A 22,188-nucleotide genomic window follows, 5' to 3' on the forward strand; every position below is an offset into this window, starting at 1 on the left:
CCAATAGACAGGTATGTCCGTGGGTATGTCCGTGGGTGGGTGGCTGGGTGGCTGGCTGGCTGGCTGGCTGGCCGTGTCCGTAGCCTGGCAATACCTTGAGTGGCCACACACAACACACTAATTAAAGGAGGGGCGCTGTTTTGTGCAGGCCAGGCACACTCACCACTCACTCACAGGCACAGTTTACAGTTTACAGTTTAGGCATTTAGCAGACGCTTTTAATCCAAAGCGACTTACAATAAGCAGATACAAAACATCACAAGATAATATGTCAGTACATCAACAGCAATATAACAAGTGCAAATGGATATCTATCTAGAAAAAAACACAATATAATCAAAGTTCTAAAAACCTAAAAACAAATGCTAACTAGCTTCATGTATGGTCATTGTATGGCACACGCAACACACACACACACACACACACACACACACACACACACACACACACACACACACACTCACATAGGGTACAGCTGCTCAAATTCACCGCTCCACTTCGAACCAAGTTTTGATTTTTTTCAATTAATTCTACAAGATTGCAGCACCCAGATATCTGCTATTTTTCACTAGCCAAAGCTAAAGTTGCTCCGTCCATCTGTCTGTCTGTCTGTCTGTCTGTCTGTCTGTCTGTCTGTCTGTCTGTCACGTCACGTCACGTCACGTCACGTCACGTCACGTCACGTCACGTCACGTCACGTCACATGTTTGGCCCTACTCTTATCTCCGGCACCGTTGCCCCTATCCATGCCAAACTTTGCACACACACTCCTTGGCTGCCAAACCACAACCTGATTTCTCACATGGCCCTCTTTTAGCACCACCATGAGGCCGATTTTTGCAAAACACATTTTTGGACACTACTGCTCTTACAGATATCTCTAAAGTCATGTCATCAACATGGATCTGTCCCATTTCCCATATTCCCTCCTGATTAGCTACGATTGCCTTCTAAAGTTTGTTTATGCGACCTGACGGTCGCTTATCTCCCGAATAGGGAGTCTTACTGGTGGTTTAAGTGGTTAGAATCTAAACAAGTGACACAGATACGTCCCAGGTCTTACGTAATGGATTAAGCATAACAGTGTATTGGGTTCTACATGGATTGCTCTGGCTCCTTGGCCTCCTTCACAAGCCTCTTCTCCCCGTCTCTCCCCGGCTCAGAGACCAGCGTGGCTGACCGGCGCAGGATGTTTGAGCTGGCCGCCAGTCGCGGGCCGTCCCAGATCACCGCCGCCGCCGCGTCCCGCCCCGACCTCCGCCAGCTCCAGCAGGACGCCCTGGCCCAGTACGTGGAGCGCAAGAGAGGTAGGACCAGAGAGGATGGAGGAGGAGGAGCAGGAGCACAAGGCAGGAGGTGCCAGAGACCCCGCAGCGCCTACCAGCTGCAGCCCACAGGGAGCCTCAGTCATGAAGGTACATCAGTGTCACCCGGTGTCAATCATCTAATGCAGTGGTCCTCGACCTTTTCAGGCTGCGACCCCCAAAATAATCATACTGTAACTTTCATTGTTTTACAGTAAACAACAGTGTACCTGTATTTTGGATTCATGTCAATTTGTGTTTTTCAGATATTTAACCACTCGAACCGTCAATAAACTTGACCTTTCACTTGACCTTAGTGTGCTCTTTTTTCCCCTCTTTTTTCCCCTCTACACCTCTACACCGAACCAAAAAATAGCCGATCTACAAGCTCACAACGCCTCGTAGCGCGAGGCTTTGTGAGCTTGTAGATCTGCTATTTTTGGCTAAAGTTCTCAGAATATGGACACTAGGGTTCAAGTTCGTCTCAACATTCATACTTATACAGTACATGTTGGGCTTTCTTGACGTGAAAAAGTTTGAGAATCTCGGATATAGCAACGTAGGTTTTTCAGAAAACCTTAATTTTTTAGAATCGGTCTCAGGTCTTAATGGGTCGATTACAATTTTTTCTCCTCATTCTCCTCAGATACGCTCAGCCTCTCCTCCACCTCCAGCCTGCTCTCCCTCCAGGACTCTGCTGCCCCAGAGCGGAGCCTCTGTCCTGGGGAGAGACGCCTGTGCTCCACCCTGCCTCCTGGAGACGACCTCCACAGCTTCCAGAGCAACCTCATCTACCCAGGGAGGGTGACCGCTCCCAGGGCCTCACCCTCCAGACAGCGCTCTCCAACGTAAGCTATTCCTGATGTCTTGGCAGGCACGTGCACACATGCACATCAGAGGGGGCTTGAGCTCCTGCCCTTTTAATACGTCTGTAAAAAGTGCCCTCTCCAGACCATGAATGCAGTTTTTACTGTGGTGAATGAAATGCAAATGCCTCCCTTTCCATGCCATACCTGAAGGAAGCATTCAAGAGAGAATTGCCTTGTCCGAACTCTCCTGAACTTGAATGCAGTATCTTATGTTGAAAGAATTGCCCTCACTGTGTAGAAATCCATGCCATATGCCACATCTCCAGTATTGACTTGATTATGCTTAGTTCAGTGTGGTATCAAGAACTGAAAATAGCCACTCGCAACGTATCGCAGCGATATTTTCACCAAAAGGCCCTTTTAGAAATGTCAGCCCCCACCTCTCTAATATTCTCTGCATATCCCTGCGTGGTCAAAAAGTTTCAGTCACATGTTGCATCGCGACGGACGCATTGTGAGCTTGTAGATTGGCTATTTTCAAATGGCTGAAATGTATATTTCGGGTGTGTAATGTATGTTTTGTAAAACATAATCACATTTTCAAAGTTTAGTAACTAAAGTTTTAAAATAAATGTTGTGGAGTAAAAGTGCAATATTTGGATCCAATATGTAACGGAGTAAAAGTAAAAGCATCGTAACAAATACCTAAAAATGTTTCTTAACTTAGCACAAAGAGGTAGGGTAAGTGATTTCATTTAATTAAAAAAAATAACAAATGGGTCTATGTTCCGATAGTATTTGTTACTATAGAGTGTTTGATCCATATTTGGACTTCAGCCTTAACCGCTCCGAGGAGAAAAAAAAAGCAGTTTTAGTTGCTCCACTAAAACTGTTGGGTGACAGGTTTTCCTCCAATCAGGATAGAGTGGGACCTTCCTCCAATCATGGTCGAGTGGGGACGGGCCTTATGCGCAGCAAGGCCCGCCCACACTTGATCATGATTGGAGGAAGGCCCCCGCCTGTCACCTACATGAAAACTGAAACTTAAGTGAAATCACTTACCTGTGCTTAGTTACTTTACACCACTGATGATGTGCTTTGTCCCTCCTGTCTGCCTATAGTGACGACCCTGGCTCACACGTGGAGGTCTCTGACATCCACCCTCCGCAGGACAACAGCACCACCAGACAGGTGGAGGCTTCAACCCGGGGACTCTCCCAGCAGTTCAACCCCTTACCGGAGCGCTCCGGCCCGGGCCGGGGCTCCAACGGGGCACCAGAGCGGTCCGGGCCAGGCCGGGGCTCGGGGAAGAAGTCTGCCTCTGTGGAGGACCTCCTGGAGAGGTCGGAGGACTCGGGGAAGAAGTCAGCGTCTCTGGAGGATCTCCTGGAGAGGTCAGAGGAGAGACGAGAGGCTCCACAGCACTGCCGCTCCCGCTCCTCACCCACCGTAGAGACGCTCCACCAGGTAGACATGACTCTTTACACTTTAGACCAGGTAGAAATTACTCTTTACACTTTAGACCAGGTAGACATGACTGTTTACACTTTAGACCAGGTAGAAATTACACTCTTTACACTTTAGACCAGGTAGAAATTACACTCTTTACACTTTAGACCAGGTAGAAATTACACTCTTTACACTTTAGACCAGGTAGACATGACTCTTTACACTTTAGACCAGGTAGAAATTACTCTTTACAATTTAGACCAGGTAGAAATTACTCTTTACAATTTAGACCAGGTAGAAATTACTCTTTACAATTTAGACCAGGTAGAAATGACGCTTTACACTTTAGAGAGCCTGTAAGGCAAGGCATACATGGGCAGCTGGTGGCCTAGTGGCCACATTCGGTCCCCACCTTCACTTTATGCGGCCCGCAGGTTAATATCGGAATATATTGATTTCAGCAGTTCCTTTAATTTTAATTACTTCGGTCTATATTAGTAGTCAAATGACTAGCATAGTAGTCTTAAAATTCTAGTCTTTTTTACGTACAAAGTATTTGTATTTAAGTTCATAAAGTTAACATAAGTATAACTAAATGCATTTGAAATTAAATCAAAATGTTACATTTCAGGATTCCAATTAAAAAATAGCAGATCTACTAACAGCACAAGCTCAAAACGTGATGCGTTTTGAGCTTGTTTTGCTGCACGCACGCACGCACACACACACACACACACACACACACACACACACACACACACACACACACACACACACACACACACACACACACACACACACACACACACACACACACACACACACACACTTCTTCATCTGTATACAATAAACAACCATTTCCACAAAGATAAATGCAAGGCACAGAAACTATGCCGCCTACAGAAACCACACACGTTTGCATGGACATGCATCTGAACATACAGTACACACCATGCACGCAGACATGTTTTGATTGTGTTGTACTGGTTGTAACAGAGGTAAACGTGTATTTTTTTCAGGGCTTCTGTGCAGGAGAGCTGAGGATGTTTGGAGTGTTCACCAGCAGACCAGGACGCCTCTCTCCCACTGACAGGTGAGCGTGTGCGTGTATGTGTGTGTGTGTGTGTGTGTGTGTGTGTTCATTGTGTTTTTGTAGTTGACACAATTACATTTCTGTTTGGTTTGTAGGCTTTTAAGTTGCACATGGCAGATATGACACATAACCTCAAGATATACAAAGAAATCACTGACATATTTGACCACTTTATACTTTGATAGTAGTACATTTTTTTTTAATAATTTTTTTATCCCACAATTTTGTAACCCATTTTTTCACCCAGTGCTAATTGTGGGCTCGCCTATAAAGGCGAGCACACTTTAGATGTTGTCATTATTGTGGGCTCGCCAGTACCTGGCGAGCACACTTTAGATATTGTCATTATTTATCTATCAGGCAGGCAGGCAGTCATATCAAGTATCAAAAAACTTCGGTTCCTTTCTACTCCTACATACTTAGTGAGAAAATGAAAATAAAAACATCAATGTGTTCAGTTTACAGTGGCGAAGTGTGCTATTACTTTTTACAGCAATCGGCCAAATGGTGGCGCTGTAGGAAGCCTTCGAAAGTGCGAACTTTGAACAGGTATAGCTCATGCTGTGTTTGAGGTACAGGCATGAAACCTGTATACACGTATGCGTCTCCTCATGCCGAACAACTTTTAGCCTCTGACTTTTGACCTCTGACCTTTAGATCTCCCACAATTCGGAATTATATGAAAAACAGTAAAAATCTATCTCCTCCTGGGTTTTTTTCGATACGCGCACAAAACTTTTTTCACATGAACTTTGGACCAATACGGTCAAACTAATCTCGGCGGATTTCTTTTAAAGTGAAATATAATTTTTTAATAATTCAATAAATATTGCAGTTTTATGCAAATTATTCTTCGGCCTCTAAATCATACATGCAAAGTTACACGTTCATGGCATTTGGCAAAGATGTAGAGGGTTAGTCAAGGTATCACTGAAACCAATTTTATTCCAATCGGCCAAAGGGGGGCGCTATACGAAGCGTCTGAAAATTCAAACTTCAAACGGGCATAAGTCATGACTCGTTTCGTTTGAAGACATGCAACTTGTTACACGCGTGCTTTGACTCAAGCGGAAGACATCTGTGTCGTTGTTAAGTAAGCTCCGCCCTTCGATTTTCCGCCACTTTGAGCAGTTTGTAAAACACGTAAACCCGCTTTTATTCTGGAATTTTCGCGTCACGTGCACAAAACTTTTTTTACGTGAACTTTGGACCGATATCTAAAGATCTGTCAGATCGGATTTCTTTAACATTGAAACATGCTTTTTTAAATAATTCAAACAATATTGCATTTTTATGCAAATTATTCTTCTGCCTCTAAAACATACAAGCAAAGTCACATTTTCATGACAAAATAGTGTAGAGGGTTAGTTCAAATATCACTGAAACCAATCTTACCCCAAATGGCCAAAGGGGGGCGCTATATAATTTTGAGCAGTTTGTAAAACGCTTAAACCCGTTTTTATTCTAGGATTTTTTTTGCAATTTGCATGAAACATTCTACACGCAATCTAAGGACCTTTATCTAACATGCCTATGAAGTGCACACAAAAAAATTATAAAATAATAATAATAAATATAGCTGCAAGCAGCGATAAAGTGTCCAAAGCCAAAAACACCTCAAATCATGAACACAGCCTGGGATGTGCGTGAAATCTTGCAAGCACATTCCCAATAGGTCAAGGAACAGATACCAACCTTCTCACATTGGCCTGTTATAGCGCCACCAGCGGGTCAACTTTTGCACAACACATTTTTGGAACAAAATGGACCAATCTTTGACGTCAGTAACGTCAAAGAGAGCACTGCCTGCGATCTTGACATTTTGTGCTTTTATAGCCATTGTTTTCTGGCTTGAAGCGAGCCCACAATTGTTTCGAAGGAACAATATTTTTCTAGTTTATCTATCAGTCATATCATGCATACTGTAGACGGGAACTTCGGTTCCTTTCTACTCCTACATACTTAGTGAGAAAATGAAAATAAAAACATCAATGTGTTCAGCTTACAGTGGCGAAGTGTGCTATTATTTTATACAGCAATCGGCCAAATGGTGGCGCTGTAGGAAGCCTTCGAAAGTGCGAACTTTGAACAGGGATAGCTCATGCTGTGTTTTAGGTACAGCCATGAAACCTGTATACATGTATGCGTCTCCTCATGCCGAACAACTTTTACCCTCTAACTTTTGACCTCTGACCTTTAGGTCTCCCACAATTCGGAATAATATGAAAAACAGTAAAAATCTATCTCCTCCTGGGTTTTTTTCGTTACGCGCACAAAACTTTTTTCACATGAACTTTGGACCAATACGGTCAGATTTATCTCGGCGGATTTCTTTTAAAGTGAAATATAATTTTTTAATAATTCAATCAATATTGCGGTTTTATGGAAATTATTCTTCGGCCTCTAAATCATACATGCAAAGTTACACGTTCATGGCATTTGGCAAAGATGTGGAGGGTTAGTCAAAGTATCACCGAAACCAATTTTATTCCAATCGGCCAAAGGGGGGCGCTATACGAAGCGTTTGAAAATTCAAACTTCAAACGGGCATAAGTCATGACTCGTTTTGTTTGAAGACATGCAACTTGTTACACGCGTGCTTTGACTCAAGCGGAAGACATCTGTGTCGTTGTTAAGTAAGCTCCGCCCTTAAATTTTCCGCCATTTTGAGCAGTTTGTAAAACTGCTCAAAATGGAATTTTCGCTCCACGTGCACAAAACTTTTTTTACGTGAACTTTGGACCAATCTCTAAAGATCTGTCAGATCGGATTTCTTTAAAATTGAAACATGCTTTTTTAATAAATTCAATGAATATTGCAGTTTTATGCAAATTATTCTTCTGCCTCTAAATCATACATGCAAAGTAACATGTTCATGGCATTTGGCAAAGATGTAGAGTGTTAGTCCAAATATCACTAAAACCAATCTTACCCCAATTGGCCAAACGGGGGCGCTATATCATTTTGAGCAGTTTGTGAAACGCTTAAACCTGTTAGGATTTCTTTAGCAATTTGCATGAAACATTCTACACACTATCTAAGGACCTTTATCTAATATGCCTATGAAGTGCACACACACACACACACACACAAAAATATTATAATAATAAATATAGCTGCAAGCAGCGATAAAGTGGCCAAAGCCAAAAACACCTCAAATCATGAACACAGCCTGCAATGTGCGTGAAATCTTGCAAGCACATTCCCAATAGGTCAAGGAACAGATACCACCCTTCTCACATTGGCCTGTTATAGCGCCACCAGCGGGTCAACTTTTGCATAACAATTTTTTGGAACAAAATGGACCAATCTTTGACGTCAGTAACGTCAAAGTGAGCACTGCCTGCGATCTTGACATTTTGTGATTTTATAGCCATTGTTTTCTGGCTTGAAGCGAGCCCACAATTGTTTCGAAGGAACAATATTTGTCTAGTTGCCTATGTAATCCTGGGCTCTGCTCTCCCTCTGCCGCGCCTGGGGAGACAACGGACTGACCTCATGCTTCCTTCTATGCACGAGGAGTCCCAAGTTGCTTCTTTTCACCTGACAGTGGAGATTTCCCTGGTTTGGACGTAGCGCGTGGAAGGAACACGTTATTCCAACCAGTTCCTTTCCCCTCCATCAGGCGCCCCGGCTGGCCAGGGGGAGGCATTATTGAGACCAGGATTACGTGCATGTTTTTGTGAGGGTATCAACCCTAGGAGACACGGGGAGAACATGCAAACTCCACACAGAAAGGCCCTATCGCCAACCCCACTTAGGGTGTGGGCGCTGAATGATAGTAGTGCATTTGATAATGATAATGATAGTACATTTGATAGAACATTGATAGTGGAAATAGACAATCTAGAAGCTCATAATGAAGTTCCCCAGGGCTCTATATCTAAGACCCTCTTATTCCCCCTCCTCTCTATACACCGCCTTGTGAGTTTCGAGATCGGCTATTTTCACCGAATGTTCACCCCAGAATAGAGGCAAGGCTTGTGTTATCTTTCTTTTTTCTTTTCAGGATCAAAACCAACATCAAACCAACATTCAAACAAACACAAATGTGAAACATGCACATGAATAAAAAGCAAAGATATTAACCACTTTAACCATTATTTTATGCTTTAACTATTGAAAAATAGCAGATATACAAGCTCACAGCGCGGCACTCGGTGCCGCTTGTAGATCTGCTTTGAATATTTTGACCGGATTCTATAAATGTCTTCTAAATCTTTCTTCTAAATCAGTGGTTCTCAAACTTTTTTCATGTCAAGGCCAAGGGCCCCCGAAATTACATGTATTTGGCCGTGGATCCTCCCATCTCAAAAGTTCACATGCACATGAATAAAAAGCAAACATGGTACAGTACATACATAGTACATAGTGGTACAAACTAGTGGAATAGTCCTGTGCAATAAAAATGTCGTCAAAGAGAAAACGAGAGAGGGCGGAGGAGAATGAGAGGTTGGGAGGTTGTGCAGAGGGAGACACAGGGAGGAGAGGGTGCAGAAAGGGAGGTGAAGACTAGAGCTCCTTGGCACACCGAGTGGAAAGTAAACAAAATAAAGGTTCCAGACATTCATCAATTTGGCATTAAAAATGCAAAATATTTTTGGTTTAAAACGGACAGAGATCACCAGAGACATTTTCTGAGTGTATAAATAATAGGCATGGGAATTGTTAATTCCAGCTGAGCTATAAAAGGTTTTGGCAATGACATTGTACCGTCGCTGTTTTGCGACACAGTGTCCTTGTGATTTGAATGGAATGGGATGGAAGGATTTGATGATCTGTCTGTCTGTCTGTCTGTCTATTTTTTTTTTAATTATCCCACAAATCTTTTGGCTTTTTTATTAACTTAAATAATCTTGTGGCCTCACATTTTTCACCCGGTGTCAATTATTTTTTTCATGTCAAAGATATGTATTTTGCCACAGACCCCCATCTCGAAATATTATGTATCAGGGACCCCTCCGGAAGCAAATATTTGAGTTACAAATGTTTGCTTTGAAAATGATATAATCAAAGATTTGCACACATTTTCATGATAAAAAAAAAAATAGCAGATCTACAAGCTCTAGGCCTAAATGGGTTAATATGATCAAACTTATCCTTGCCTATCTGTCTGTCTGTCTGTCTGTCTGTCTGTCTGTCTGTCCGTTTGTCCCCTAGACCCACGGGAACCCGGAGACCAGAAAGGCCTACCTCTGCTACAAGCTCCTCCCCTCCACACCACCTAATCAATATAAGCCACACCTACTCCAGTCCTAGCCCCGCCCAAGGTAAATAACTATAAGGCCATGTGTCCGCCAAAGTGTTTATTTCCTTCAGCTGAAGACGTACGGTGCGCTTCTAAAACACTTTCGATATTCGACATTCTTTTTTGCCAATATCTGATATTCCGATATTGTCCAACTCTTAATTTCCGATACCGATATATTTCACCAAAGATCAACTAATTGTCAGGTAACAACATCACATATCTGCACAGTGCTCTTGAGAATGCGTTTGGAGTTAAGACAGACACAGATGCACTTGTTTTCTTTATATCGGTAGCTAAGCTGGAAATGACATTTCATGTCAGTCTTGTTTAAACAGTGTTTTAAGTGATCAATTCATGATGTTGTGAAGTTTAGGTCCCGGGGAGACACCCAATGTCTCTTTTGGGTCTCCATCTGAAAAGGTTGGGCTGAGCCCCTCATCTAACCCCATGGTTCTCTGTCCTCCCAGCCCCTCATCTAACCGCCTGGTTCTCTGTCCTCCCAGACCCTCATCTAACCTCCTGGTTCTCTGTCCTCCCAGACCCGGCCCTCTCCCATCCTCCGGCCGTCACGCGGCGAGAGAGACAGCGGAACGCCGATCGCCAGCGTGTCATCAGCGCCTCCAACCTGGCGGCCTCCGTGGGCCTGCCGTGCCCCTTCTCTCCTCCCCCTGGTGGCGGCGGCGGCGGCACCAGCCCCGGGTGGCACGCCAGCGAGAGGCTGAGCCAAGCCAACCTGGACGCCATCGCCTTCCCGTGTTCGCCGCGGATGAGCGCGGTGGAGGGCGACGACAGCCGCGGTTTCAGCAAAGAGGTTTGCGGCGCCGTCAGCGGGGAGGCTACCTCCTCTACGGTGGTAGTACTCTCTGGCGGTGGCGATAGTGACAGCAACGCTCACGGAGCTAGTGCCTTCAGCGCCGGACCGGCGGAGGAGAACCCAGAAACGGAGACGACAAGGCTGAACGCTCGCGCCGAACGGACGTCGGGCGACGCCGGGAACGGAGTCGACGCTCGGGGGGGATTACGCGAGGAAAGATCGCTCGGTTTTGACAGCGGGAACGAAGGCCGTGGTGAGGAAGGGGCGGCCCAGGCGCCCCAGGACCCCTCCTGGCGACACAGCGTGTCCCCGCATTCCCTCCACCACCGCCTCTCCTCTCTGCGGATCTCCGAGTCCAACTCGGACCCCGCAGAGCCCTGTGGAGGCCAGTCTCGGGACAGCTTTGACGAGGTGTTCTTTGAGCCTCCGCCTCCTCCTCCTCCTCCACCAATCAGAGAGACAGACATCACAGAGGACTACGCCCCACCTCTGCCCCCTCCTCCTACTTCTCCCGGGCATGACGCTGGGCAGCTAATCAGTGACAGGTATGGTTAGGAGCAGTTGTTCCCAAACAGTGGGTCGGACTCGGCACGGATTGTTGGGTCGCAGACCAAATTCGTATGGGTCGCGTCGTGAGTAAATATCCCCTTAGGCGCCATACACACAGTTGCGTGAAACATCTTCTCCGTATCGTCTGAGAATGGCCACTGGGGGCGCCGTACTAATGCATTGTCAATGGAAGGTTGTTTGGTGTTTTGTCGTTGCCGTGTCTCTTGGCCAAAAGACAGCCTGTGGTTGAGCTAGAGACACGGCAACGACAAAAAACCAAACAACATACCATTGACAATGCATTAGTACGGCGCCCCCAGTGGCCATTCTCATACGATACGGAGAAGATGTTTCACGCATATGTGTGAGTCCAGCCTCAAAGATATTTCAAAAGGATTAAAAAAAATTCAAACTTAAAAAGTCACAACTTTTCATTATATCATATTTCATAAAAAAAAATAAAAAAATTCATGAATAATAATAAAGAAATAGGTCTCTGGAACAACACTTTTTGAGATGGGGTTTGGTCAAATCAGCCTCAAGCCTTAACAGCCGTTAAGTTAACGGGTCAATTTAGGAGTCCTTGAAATGAAAAGGTTTAAGAACCACTGACTTAGCTCTCTCTCTCTCTCTTTCTCTCTCTCTCTCTGTGTGTCTCTGTCTCTCTCCCCTCTCTTCCCCTCCTGCGTGAATCAGTTGTGAGAGCGTTGGTGACCTGGAGCCTTCAGAAAGGAGACCCTCCGTCCATTCCCCTTCCCCCTCCTCCCCTGTGGTCATCCTCCTCCCCCCGGCCTCCCCTCAGCCCCTGCTCTCCCCCTCCTCACGCCTCCCCTCCTCCTCCTCCTCCTCCGTCACTCCTCCTCCTCCCGGCCCAGACTCCTCCCAGGAGGACCCAGAGAGCGGGGGTCTCCTCCAGTACCTCCCCATGCCCAGGAGGGAGAGGTCTGCGGGGGAGCAGCGAGTGGAGGTGCTGGTCAGTCAGCTGGTAGGTATCTATCTCTATAGGGGAAAAGTACTCAATTTCTTTACTTAAAGGGATATTTCACTAACATTTTGGTCATTTTATCGTCTAATCAGGATTTTGCGAGCACCCGGGACAGTTTAAGTTGCTTTATTCAGTATTTATTTAGATATTTCATGATCTGATGTTTGGGTGCTCCCAAAAGCCTGATTAGAGGATAAAATGACCAAACTTTTTTTTTTTTTTTTTTTTATGTTAAATATCCCTTAAATATTCCCTAAGTAAAAGTATCAACACTGCAAGAACAAAAGTAAAAGTACATAATATTATGCAGGATGGCCTGTTTCACAAGGTGTCATATCATATGTACATTTTCTAAAATAGCAGATCTACAATCTCACAACAGCGTCACCGCGACCTGTTGTAATTTCAAGATTTTTCAAAAATGTAAAAAAATACAATTGAAATAAATCAGATGTACAAGCTTGCAGTGCTGCATGAAGTGACACGCTGTGATCTTGTAGATCTGCTTTTTTAAATGCTAAGATCTAAAACCACACTTTCCCTCTTTTAATGGGTAAGAAAAACATACAGTACCAGTGTAAACAGTTAAATACTCCCCCCCCCCCAAAAAAAAAGACTAAAACTAAGCCTTTTCCACAAAACGAAAAACTAAACTTAACCCTTTCAGTGCCCAGAATCACCACTAGAGGGCACCCAATGGCCATAGAATCCACCATAGACATACGCTGTATATGCACAAGCCGTGCGCAGCCATGATGCGCCTGAACACTTTCCTTTGTGCATGAACAGGGACAGGATGAAGTTAGCTTGAAGTTAGCTATTGGCTACCAAGCATTTTAGAAGCCCTATTTTCGGCGATTTAGCCGTGATTAAACCTTGCACACCTCATGGATATGCATGGAACAGAGAAAATTAGCTCTAAAGATCCTGGATTGCATTGGAGTGGATGGCAAATATCGGCGGCGCGACGCTCTCGCGGGCCGTGTAAACAGATGACGGCCGGCGGCCCGGCTCGAAAAAAAAAAAAAAAAGAACTTCCCAAACTAGTTCGGGATTGGCACCCTGAACGTTAATAAGGTCCAAACTATCCCGAACTAGATTGGCACAATAAGAGTTAACTAACCAAACTGGCTTTAAAAAAACAAATTAAAACGAAATGAGACGAAATTGACAAACAAGTTCAGAACAACATGAACTAGTTCTAATCATAACGTTGACACCTACAGGTGCAGAGGGAGCCCTCTCTGGCCCCCATCCTGAATGAACTAACTCTAATATCACCACGTTGACACCTACAGGTGCAGAGGGAGCCCTCTCTGGCCTCCATCCTGAATGAACTAGTTCTAATCATAACGTTGACACCTACAGGTGCAGAGGGAGCCCTCTCTGGCCCCCATCCTGAATGAACTAGTTCTAATCATAACATTGACACCTACAGGTGCAGAGGGAGCCCTCTCCAGACCTGCCAACCTGTACGCATTTTGCGTAGTAAGCACGCATTTTTAGTCTCTGTACGCAGGTACGCAAACTCCTCTAACGGCTACGCATTATCGTGGGATGGTAACACAACACATTCTGCGTTGTGTTCGGTTGTGTTGTGGCTTAAAGTGAGGCCAAAAAAAAGATCTCCCTGCCGTGTAGTTCCTCCCAGGCACCACATGAATGGTGTGTGAATGGGGCGCATGGCGCTGGGGAGCACTAGAACGGAAGCGATGCTCGTTTTGTCGATAGAAGAAGAATTTAACCTATTGGCGAACGGAGTCTGTTTGTTTTGGTTATAATAAGAAGGTTTTGGTTTAGTTCAGCATGCACGCATCTCACAGCGGCGCCGACGAGTTATCGATCGGATACATAACGGCGATATTAATCAGATTAATGTATAACGAAGATGATACGGAGAAGGGCCGTGGTTTCGTGCGAGTCGATGCACATCGACTGTTCCCCCCCTCAGTGCTGCCAACGATCTAACAGGTAATAATAAAGTTTTAAAACCCTCCTCTGAGGTGAATTCACATGTCATAGCAGCCACGATGGTGAGAATTGGTGAAATCTTGTACTATGCCTAACCTAAACCTATCTTGCGACGCTGGTGAAACGAAACGAGCGGCTGCGGCTCCGCCTGGAGCTGTTGTGTATGAAGTCCGTGTTATACTTCGTCATGCGACGGTGTTGCAGCGAGCAACCAGTCGGAAAATGTCAAAACGTGTGACCCAGTTCTTTCTTAGTACAATGAACTGAAGCATACATTGGCCACGATTGGATAAAATACTGGGCTGCCTGTTCCACTTTAACTCGAGTATATGAATTATGCCGATGTGTATTGTCAAAAACATTAACAGTGAACAAATTATGTATCACCTGTGAATCTATGAAGATATTAATGGTCTATCAACAATGAGTAGCCTGCAGCCTATATGAATGAATATACAGACTAGGTTGTATGTGAGCTATACACAATGTTGTAGGCCTATTATATCAATTAATGGATGGAATAGAAACCTACATGAGTTGAATACTTTCAACTTCATGATGCAAATCATGCACAGAAATGTGGATTTATTTAGGCTGCTCAATTAACAAAGACACAGGTTTATGTAAATAGCCTACTTGACAATGAAAAGCTATTTTGCAATTTTAATAACATGATTATATTGATGTATGTTCATTCATATAGTCACTGGTGATAGACTGTTTTGCTAGACTATTGTTAACTAACTCTGAGCAAGGGCAGTTAGTATATTTTATTGAAGATTTGTCAACAGAATTGCTAATGCAACATTATTGTATTGCCTGGTAATACTAGCCTACTTTTTCTCAGGACCAAATGGCATTTTTATTTAAAAGGTTGTTATAACATCTTGCCTCCATTATTACTAGTGTAAGTCAAGACATGCAATGTGCTACCTTTCTGGTGTGAAATTTCGTTAACATAACTGGTAAAGGTCCCACCCAAAAAGGTGCATGGAACCCCCCAAAATATACGCTGTTTTGTGCGGGAAAACAACAAAAATTGCACCGCGGGCGCTGCGCGGGCGCTGCGCGGGCGCTGCGGGCGCCGCCCGCGCATGAGTACTCAAAAAAAATTGCCAGGGTTGGCAGGTCTGCCTCTCTGGCCTCCATCCTGAATGAGTAGTTCTAATCATAACATTGACACCTACAGGTGCAGAGGGAGCCCTCTCTGGCCTCCATCCTGAATGAGTAGTTCTAATCATAACATTGACACCTACAGGTGCAGAGGGAGCCCTCTCTGGCCCCCATCCTGAATGAACTAGTTCTAATCATAACATTGACACCTACAGGTGCAGAGGGAACCCTCTCTGGCCTCCATCCTGGACTCCTGGGCTGGGCTGAGCACCCTGGACCTCATGGAGCAGCTCTTCCCCAGCAGCCCATTGGTCGGGAGGTCGGCATGGCAACGCAGGGACAGCAGCCTATTGGATGACAGGTAATATTGAATAATGACTTATGACTTATATAAAACAATTGCAAAAGCACTGAATGTTCCAAAACGTATAGTTTTGAGCATAGTTCACAAGTTCTAAGTTAAAGGAACAGTGGCTACACTAATAAACCTAATTTTCAGAGGGTTGAATAATTTCGAGCACAACAGTATGTCTGAAAGTAAAGGCAGAGGGAGACGGAGAAGAAACAAGTCCATGTTGTTGCTGTTTGTCCGTGAGGAACATTCTCATTAGTGGACGTGTGTTTGTCTGGCACCTCCTTAAATCAAAAGAAACATTCTTTGCAGACATCATCTGTTCACCAGGGTTTAATCTGTAAAAGAAAAACAGAGGAGGGAGGAGGGAGCATTTTCTTAACCACTTAATTAGTGTGCTTATCGTCGCTGTCGGGCAGAAGCCTTTTATTTCCGTATTATTTTAACTTTTAGTGTTTTTTAATGCTCTGATTGATCATACTGCAATAAAGCAAAAGTAGCAGATGCACAAGCCTCGAAACGCGACGCGGCTCAGGATGTAACGGCGTCGATGCAGTGGTGGAAAAAGTACTCACTTAGTATCAATACTGCAATATTGAAATACTCAGTTAGAAGTAAAAGGTGTGAGCTTGTAGATCGGCTATTTTCAAATAGCCATGGTATAAAATAGGGCTAAAGTGGTTTATGTATGTTTTATATTATTATAATTTATATGGGCAAAATAACTAGTAACTTTCAAATAAATGTAGTCGAGTAAAAGTACAATATTTGGATCCGAGATGTAGTGGAGTAGAAGTAAAAGTATTGGAAATTGGAAATACTCAAGTAAAGTACAAATACCTCAAAATTGTACTTAAAGGGGAACTCCACCACTTTTCAACCTACGTTCATATAATTGGTCCTCACTCAAAAATAGCTTCTTTTTTTGGGGGGGGGCTGTAGGGCTGTGGGCAGGTCAGAAACCCATCGTCTTGTGACATCATTGTGACATCATCGATTGCCAATCCGGCTTATAGAAACTGCAGGCTTTCTATTCCTGAAAAGTTGCAATGTTAAAGTGGAAGCCATTGTTCTCGCGATAATAAAAATCTAAATATTTTTTTCAAAAATATTGATTAATTTTTTTTTTTGGGAAAATGATGTCACAAGACGATGGATTCTGAACTTCCCACAGCTCTTCTAGGAGACATGGACTGAGTAGAAAAAAATTGTGATATTTTATCATGAACATTAGTGAGGACCTATTATATGAAGACAGGTTGAAAAGTGGTGAACTACTCCTTTAAGTACAGTACTTAAGTAAATGTACTTACTTTACATCCTGCATAGATGATCTATGTACACAGTGTAGACATGTTAGTGACTTGAAAAGTGGCAGAGCCATCTGCAAAATGTGAACAATGGCGCCGACTGGTGGACAGTCCTGGCGTAACAGGCGGGTTACAGCTGCTTCTGCTTGCGAGAAGAGAGTTGATCTTTAGATGCCTTGTGATGAACATATTCTGGTTTGGGGCCTTTTCGAGTGGATCAGCCAGAACGTGCACAGACCTTATGACCTTAATATACTGTATGTGTTCTCTGCTACAGTGAGTTACATCTGGCAGTGCGGTCGCTGTGAGCTGTGAGCTGTAGAATGGAGGAGTTGAGGCATTACATTTTCGGTTCCACAGATAAATATTGTGAAAATAGCAGGTCTGCAAGCTAACACTGCCTCGTGTTGCCGCTGCAAGGCGTTGTAGAGTGTCTATTTTCATAATGTTTGCCTCTTTCTTATTATTTGACAATTTGACAGATGTTTTTCCCATTCATTATTTTATACTTTAGCTATAGAAAAATATCAGATCTACAAGCTTGCAGTGCCGCACCGAGTGCCGCACCGAGTCCCGCACCGAGTGCCACGCTGTGAGCTTGTAGATCTGCTTTTTTTAAGTTGTGAAAATGTGTGCAAATCTTCGAATATACTGTATGTATTTTTAAAGCGAACGTTTGTAACTCAAATATTTGAACCATGCACTGACATAGAAAAAAAATGTTTTTCTAAAACCTTAGAAGGATTTAGAAGACTTGCGTCAAATTATTTGAAGACTTGCACACATTTTCAGGATTTTTCTAAAATAGCAGATCTAGAGCTTTTATATCTGCTATTTTTAATAATTAAAGCATAAAATAATGGTCAAAGTAATAATGCGTTCCAGGTCTTAATGGGTTAAAAAGGTCTTAAAAGTCCTTAAACCGTCACTTCTCTATCATCTGTGGACCCTTTCTTGATGGCTTGGTGCTCGGCCTCAATATGACGTCTTCCTGACATTCTGTGCCTCTCAGCTCCTGTCAGACCCAATCACCAGTGTTGTACCCGAACGCGTTCAAAGAACGATCGTTCATGAACACGTTCATATTTTGGGCGAACGTGTGAACTGAACGTTCTTTGTTTTCGCTTGATGAACGACATTGTCGAACGCATTCATTCTGACGCCCGTGAACGGCGTTCGTCGGCCGTTCATGCGGCGGTCCGCGCCTCCGAGGCCGTCTGTCCTCTCGTCTCTCTTTTCATTCACATGCTCCAATAGCACGCACTGCACGCAGCTCCTCGTGAACGTTGATATGCGGTGCTGTCTGCAGCTGCACTGTGAATCTCCTCCTCGTTACGTCTCGCAAGTAAAGCCTGACTATACTTTGTCGTATGTGTGTTCACGGCGGAAATAGCTGATCTGCAAGCTCACAACGCGTCGCATCCACGAGACAACGTGAGCTTGTAGATCAGCTATTTTAACCAATGCGGAAACTTGCTGTGCGCAAGGTTTAGAAACTTCTGCCTTCAGCCCTTCACAATAAGGGTGCAGGAAGACTGGGCACTGGGCACCTAAATATTGTGGGCACCTCAATGTTAAGTTGGATGAAATTATTGCTGTGTGTGGTTCTATATGGGCTGTGTCAATATATATATATATATATATATTTTTTTTTTTGAATAGCCAAAAGTATAAACATATTATGGTTAAAAAAAGAACTAAAAATAACTAAGTTAGTTCATTTTGGGGAACCATGAACTTTAGTTCAAAATATAGAATTATGAACTATGAAATGAACTAGTTCATTTTAGAAGTGTTGAACTTGAACTTGAACTAGTTCATTTTGAAAGTGAACTTTCCCAACACTGCCAATCACACATAGACATCAAAGGGGGGCTTGAGCACTTTTATCGGTCTGTAACTCATACCCTGCCAAAAAAGAAGTTTCTATGATAAAAACGTCTTTAAAACGTCTTTTTCACTATGGACCTCCCTGCCAGACGTCTTCTGAACGTCTTTTAAAAAAAAAGAAAAAAAAAAAAAATTTGATTTTTTTTTTTTTTAAAACATTTTTTTTGGACCTCCAACAGTGTACTAGGCATGATCGCGATCGCGAAATTGCATGTTTAACCCCCATACCAACCCCATCTTTCAAACATGGCAGCCATGTTTGTTTACATTTGAAGAAAACATAAGGGCTCCTTTCTCCTGAATGCCTGAACGGATTTCCAAGCGGATTTTTTTGTTTGAAAGCTGTGAAAAGCATGCACATGCATAGTGCATGATCTGTGCACGAATGTGTGCACCAGCGTGCACACTATTTTTTTAACCCTTTGTTGGCGAATATGGCACCGACTGAGGTAATAAGTGCCCTCTCCAGACCATGAATGCAGTTTTTAACTATGGTGAAAGAAATGCAAATGCCCCTCTTTTCATGCCATACATGAAGGTGGTATTCCAGTGAATTGCCTCATCCAAACTCTCCTGAACTTGAATGCAGCATCTTATGTTTAAAGAATTGCCCTCTCTGTGTAGAAATCCATGCCGTTATGCCACATCTCCAGTATGCACTTGATTATGCTTAGTTCAGTGTGGCATTAAGCACTGAAAATAGCTGACCTCCAAGCTCACAACACGTTGCGTGTGAGCCTGGAGGTCTGCTATTTTCGATATTTTCACCAAAAGGCCCTTTTAGAGATTTCAGCCCCTGCCTCTCTAACATTCTCTGCAGTCTGCACATCCCTGGACTCAATCAGTCATCAGACCTGATGTTGAGAGAGAGTGTTGTAAACGCTATTAATCCCTCCTCTTTAGAATCCAAGATGACGGTCGTGCTCACAGTCCAGTTGCAGAGCGAGGTTTGGAGACAGATTTGGACGAGGAGGAGAAAGACCTCAACGCACAGAAGGTAGGGCAACCAGACTATAGTACTTGTCCGACTTTATTCCATCTTCCATCTTCTCTAAGTAAACCTTTTTTTTGCTGCGTTATTCCTCCCACGGTTTTGGTGGCATGTACTTGGGCCATTATGTCAAATCGACCGGCTTCATCGCGACACACATGCTTGCTATTTCTCTAAGAGATACGTTATATACTTTAATTTATAGTGGCCCCGACCCACTGTTTGGGAACCAGTGGTATAGAGGGTTTAACTGGTTAAACTGAAGTCATATGAAATTCCAAACATTATCAAAGTATTCTGCGTCAAGGCACCCACTTTGAGAACTCACAGCTTGTAGGTATTACACAGTACTGGTTACATACAGCAGCCTGTCCAGTAAGGGTCTGGACTTAATGTTTTCTCATCCTCGTGCCGTTCCCCTCGTTGTCCACCAGATGGAGCTGTGTGAGGCACTGCAGCTGCACATGGCCAGTCTGCGGGAGGAGAAGGAAGCTCTGACGGAGGAGCAGAGGTCACACCAGAGCCTGGGCTCCAGTCTGGACTCCCTGGTGCAGGAGCACTGCAAGGCCAACGAGAGGGACAAATACCGCTCCTTCATAGGTCAGTGGTCCCCACATTATTTTGGGGGGTCCCTAGATGATTAACTTAATGTGCAACATTGTTTTCCTCTCTCAACAGTAAACAAACCAACATAAAGTTTTAAGTGTATAGAGGGTATCTGCACATTTCTAAAGTGACAATTTAAGGACTTTATAATACCTCTAAAATAACAAATTAAACATTGGCCAAATTGTCAAATATTAGAGGCATAAATTGTGAAAATAGTCGATCTACATGCTCACAACACCTTGCGTCATAGGCATTGCGAGGTGTTGTGAGCATGTAGATCTGCTATTTTCACAATAGAACCTTATAAAAATGTAACTCTTAGTGCTCGTCAGGGTGGAGAGGTCTCCAGTTAAAATGTGATTATTTTTGGGGGTCGTGGCCTGAAAAGGTTGAGAACCACTGAAATAAAGTGACGATGTGATGATGTGTTGCACTCTTTCAGGTGACCTGGAGAAGATTGTCAACCTGTTGCTGTCGTTGTGTGGTCGTCTGGCTCGGATAGACAGAGCTCTGTCAGCTCTGGACACACAGGAACCCTCCCAGGACGACACTGAGCAGAAGGTGAGGGAACACACCTGGATTATTATGTCTTCCTTTCTGTCTGTCTGTGTGTCTGTCTGTGGCTGCTTGTATCCGTCAATGTTTGCCATTATTGGTCAATATCGATAAATAAAGCTGACATTAACCGATATTTATCTGTTGTTGATAAGCATACATTTTGTGCTCGCTATGTTGGTGTGTTAGTTATTTACAGCCTACCAAGAGAGTAGATTCTGATTCTATCGGCCAATAATTTCCATTTCGGTGCATCCCTAATTATAGTGGCGACCTTTAACTAAAGTGTTACCGTAGCTCAACTGGACTTTTACCATGTGTAAATAAAAGTTTATTAAAAAAAAGTGCTCATTCCAGATGTTCTCTGTGCATCAGGACTCTCTGCAGCAGAAGAGGAGTCAGCTGATCAGCCAGACGGAGGACGCCAGGGAGCTGAAGGAGAACCTGGAGCGCCGGCAGCGCGCCGTCCACTCCATCCTGTCCGGCTGCCTCGCCACCGTGCCGCACCTCCGCGACTACCGCCGCTACGTCCGCGCCAAGCCCTCGCTGCTGATCCGCCAGCGGCACCTGGACGATCTCGCCCGGCAGGGGGAGGAGCTCCTGACGCGGCTGTCCGAGAGCCTGCCGCCTCCGCCGGAGGAACTGTCGTCGTCGGGGAATTGCGGCGGCTGGTCGGCGTCGCTGATAGCGTCCGGTCCGATCGACCACCACCAGCATCATCGTCCGTTACCTTCGTCGTCGCTGCTTCCTGGTTTAGTTCCGGGCCACGGCCACTCGGTCCGTGCCACCACCACGGTGACGTCGCTGTGATGTTGCAGACGTGCTGCTACAGACAGGGGGCGCTAATGTACACATAGAACTGACAAACTATCCCCCCCCCCTCCAGTGGCGTCAGTTCAGCAAAAGATAAGGTATGGCAACAGGACTGGTGTCTTGAAGACACCAGTCATGTTGCCATACCTTAGCAACAGGCATGATGAATTTATCTTTAAGAATTAAAACATTTACAGTAGCCAAGGTATGGCAAATGCCATGCCTTGCCATACCCAATTGACGCCTCTGCCCCCTTCTCTGCTCTGAAGAAAACGCATTACGTTCAGAGTCTGCTTCGGAGCTTCTTTTATTATTACATGAAGGATTCTT

The 22,188-nt window shown here is 44.3% G+C and overlaps 1 protein-coding gene across 1 annotated transcript in view; it reads left to right on the forward strand.

Moving 5' to 3' along the window:
• Positions 1-21,855, forward strand: part of shroom3 (shroom family member 3) — a gene marked incomplete at both ends in the record, with an annotated part of 108,967 nt that extends 87,112 nt beyond the window's left edge. Inside the window, 12 exon segments of the mRNA XM_080743595.1 lie at positions 1,164-1,415; positions 1,951-2,152; positions 3,235-3,580; positions 4,582-4,655; positions 9,816-9,925; positions 10,374-11,265; positions 11,966-12,254; positions 15,554-15,699; positions 19,794-19,887; positions 20,316-20,481; positions 20,933-21,051; positions 21,421-21,855. Of these exon segments, the coding sequence (XP_080599721.1) occupies positions 1,164-1,415; positions 1,951-2,152; positions 3,235-3,580; positions 4,582-4,655; positions 9,816-9,925; positions 10,374-11,265; positions 11,966-12,254; positions 15,554-15,699; positions 19,794-19,887; positions 20,316-20,481; positions 20,933-21,051; positions 21,421-21,855 (3,125 nt within the window).
• Positions 21,856-22,188: the final 333 nt, after the last annotated feature.

The sequence above is a fragment of the Nannobrachium achirus genome, assembly GCF_963921795.1.
Source record: "Nannobrachium achirus genome assembly, chromosome: 15".
Lineage (NCBI taxonomy): Eukaryota > Metazoa > Chordata > Actinopteri > Myctophiformes > Myctophidae > Nannobrachium > Nannobrachium achirus.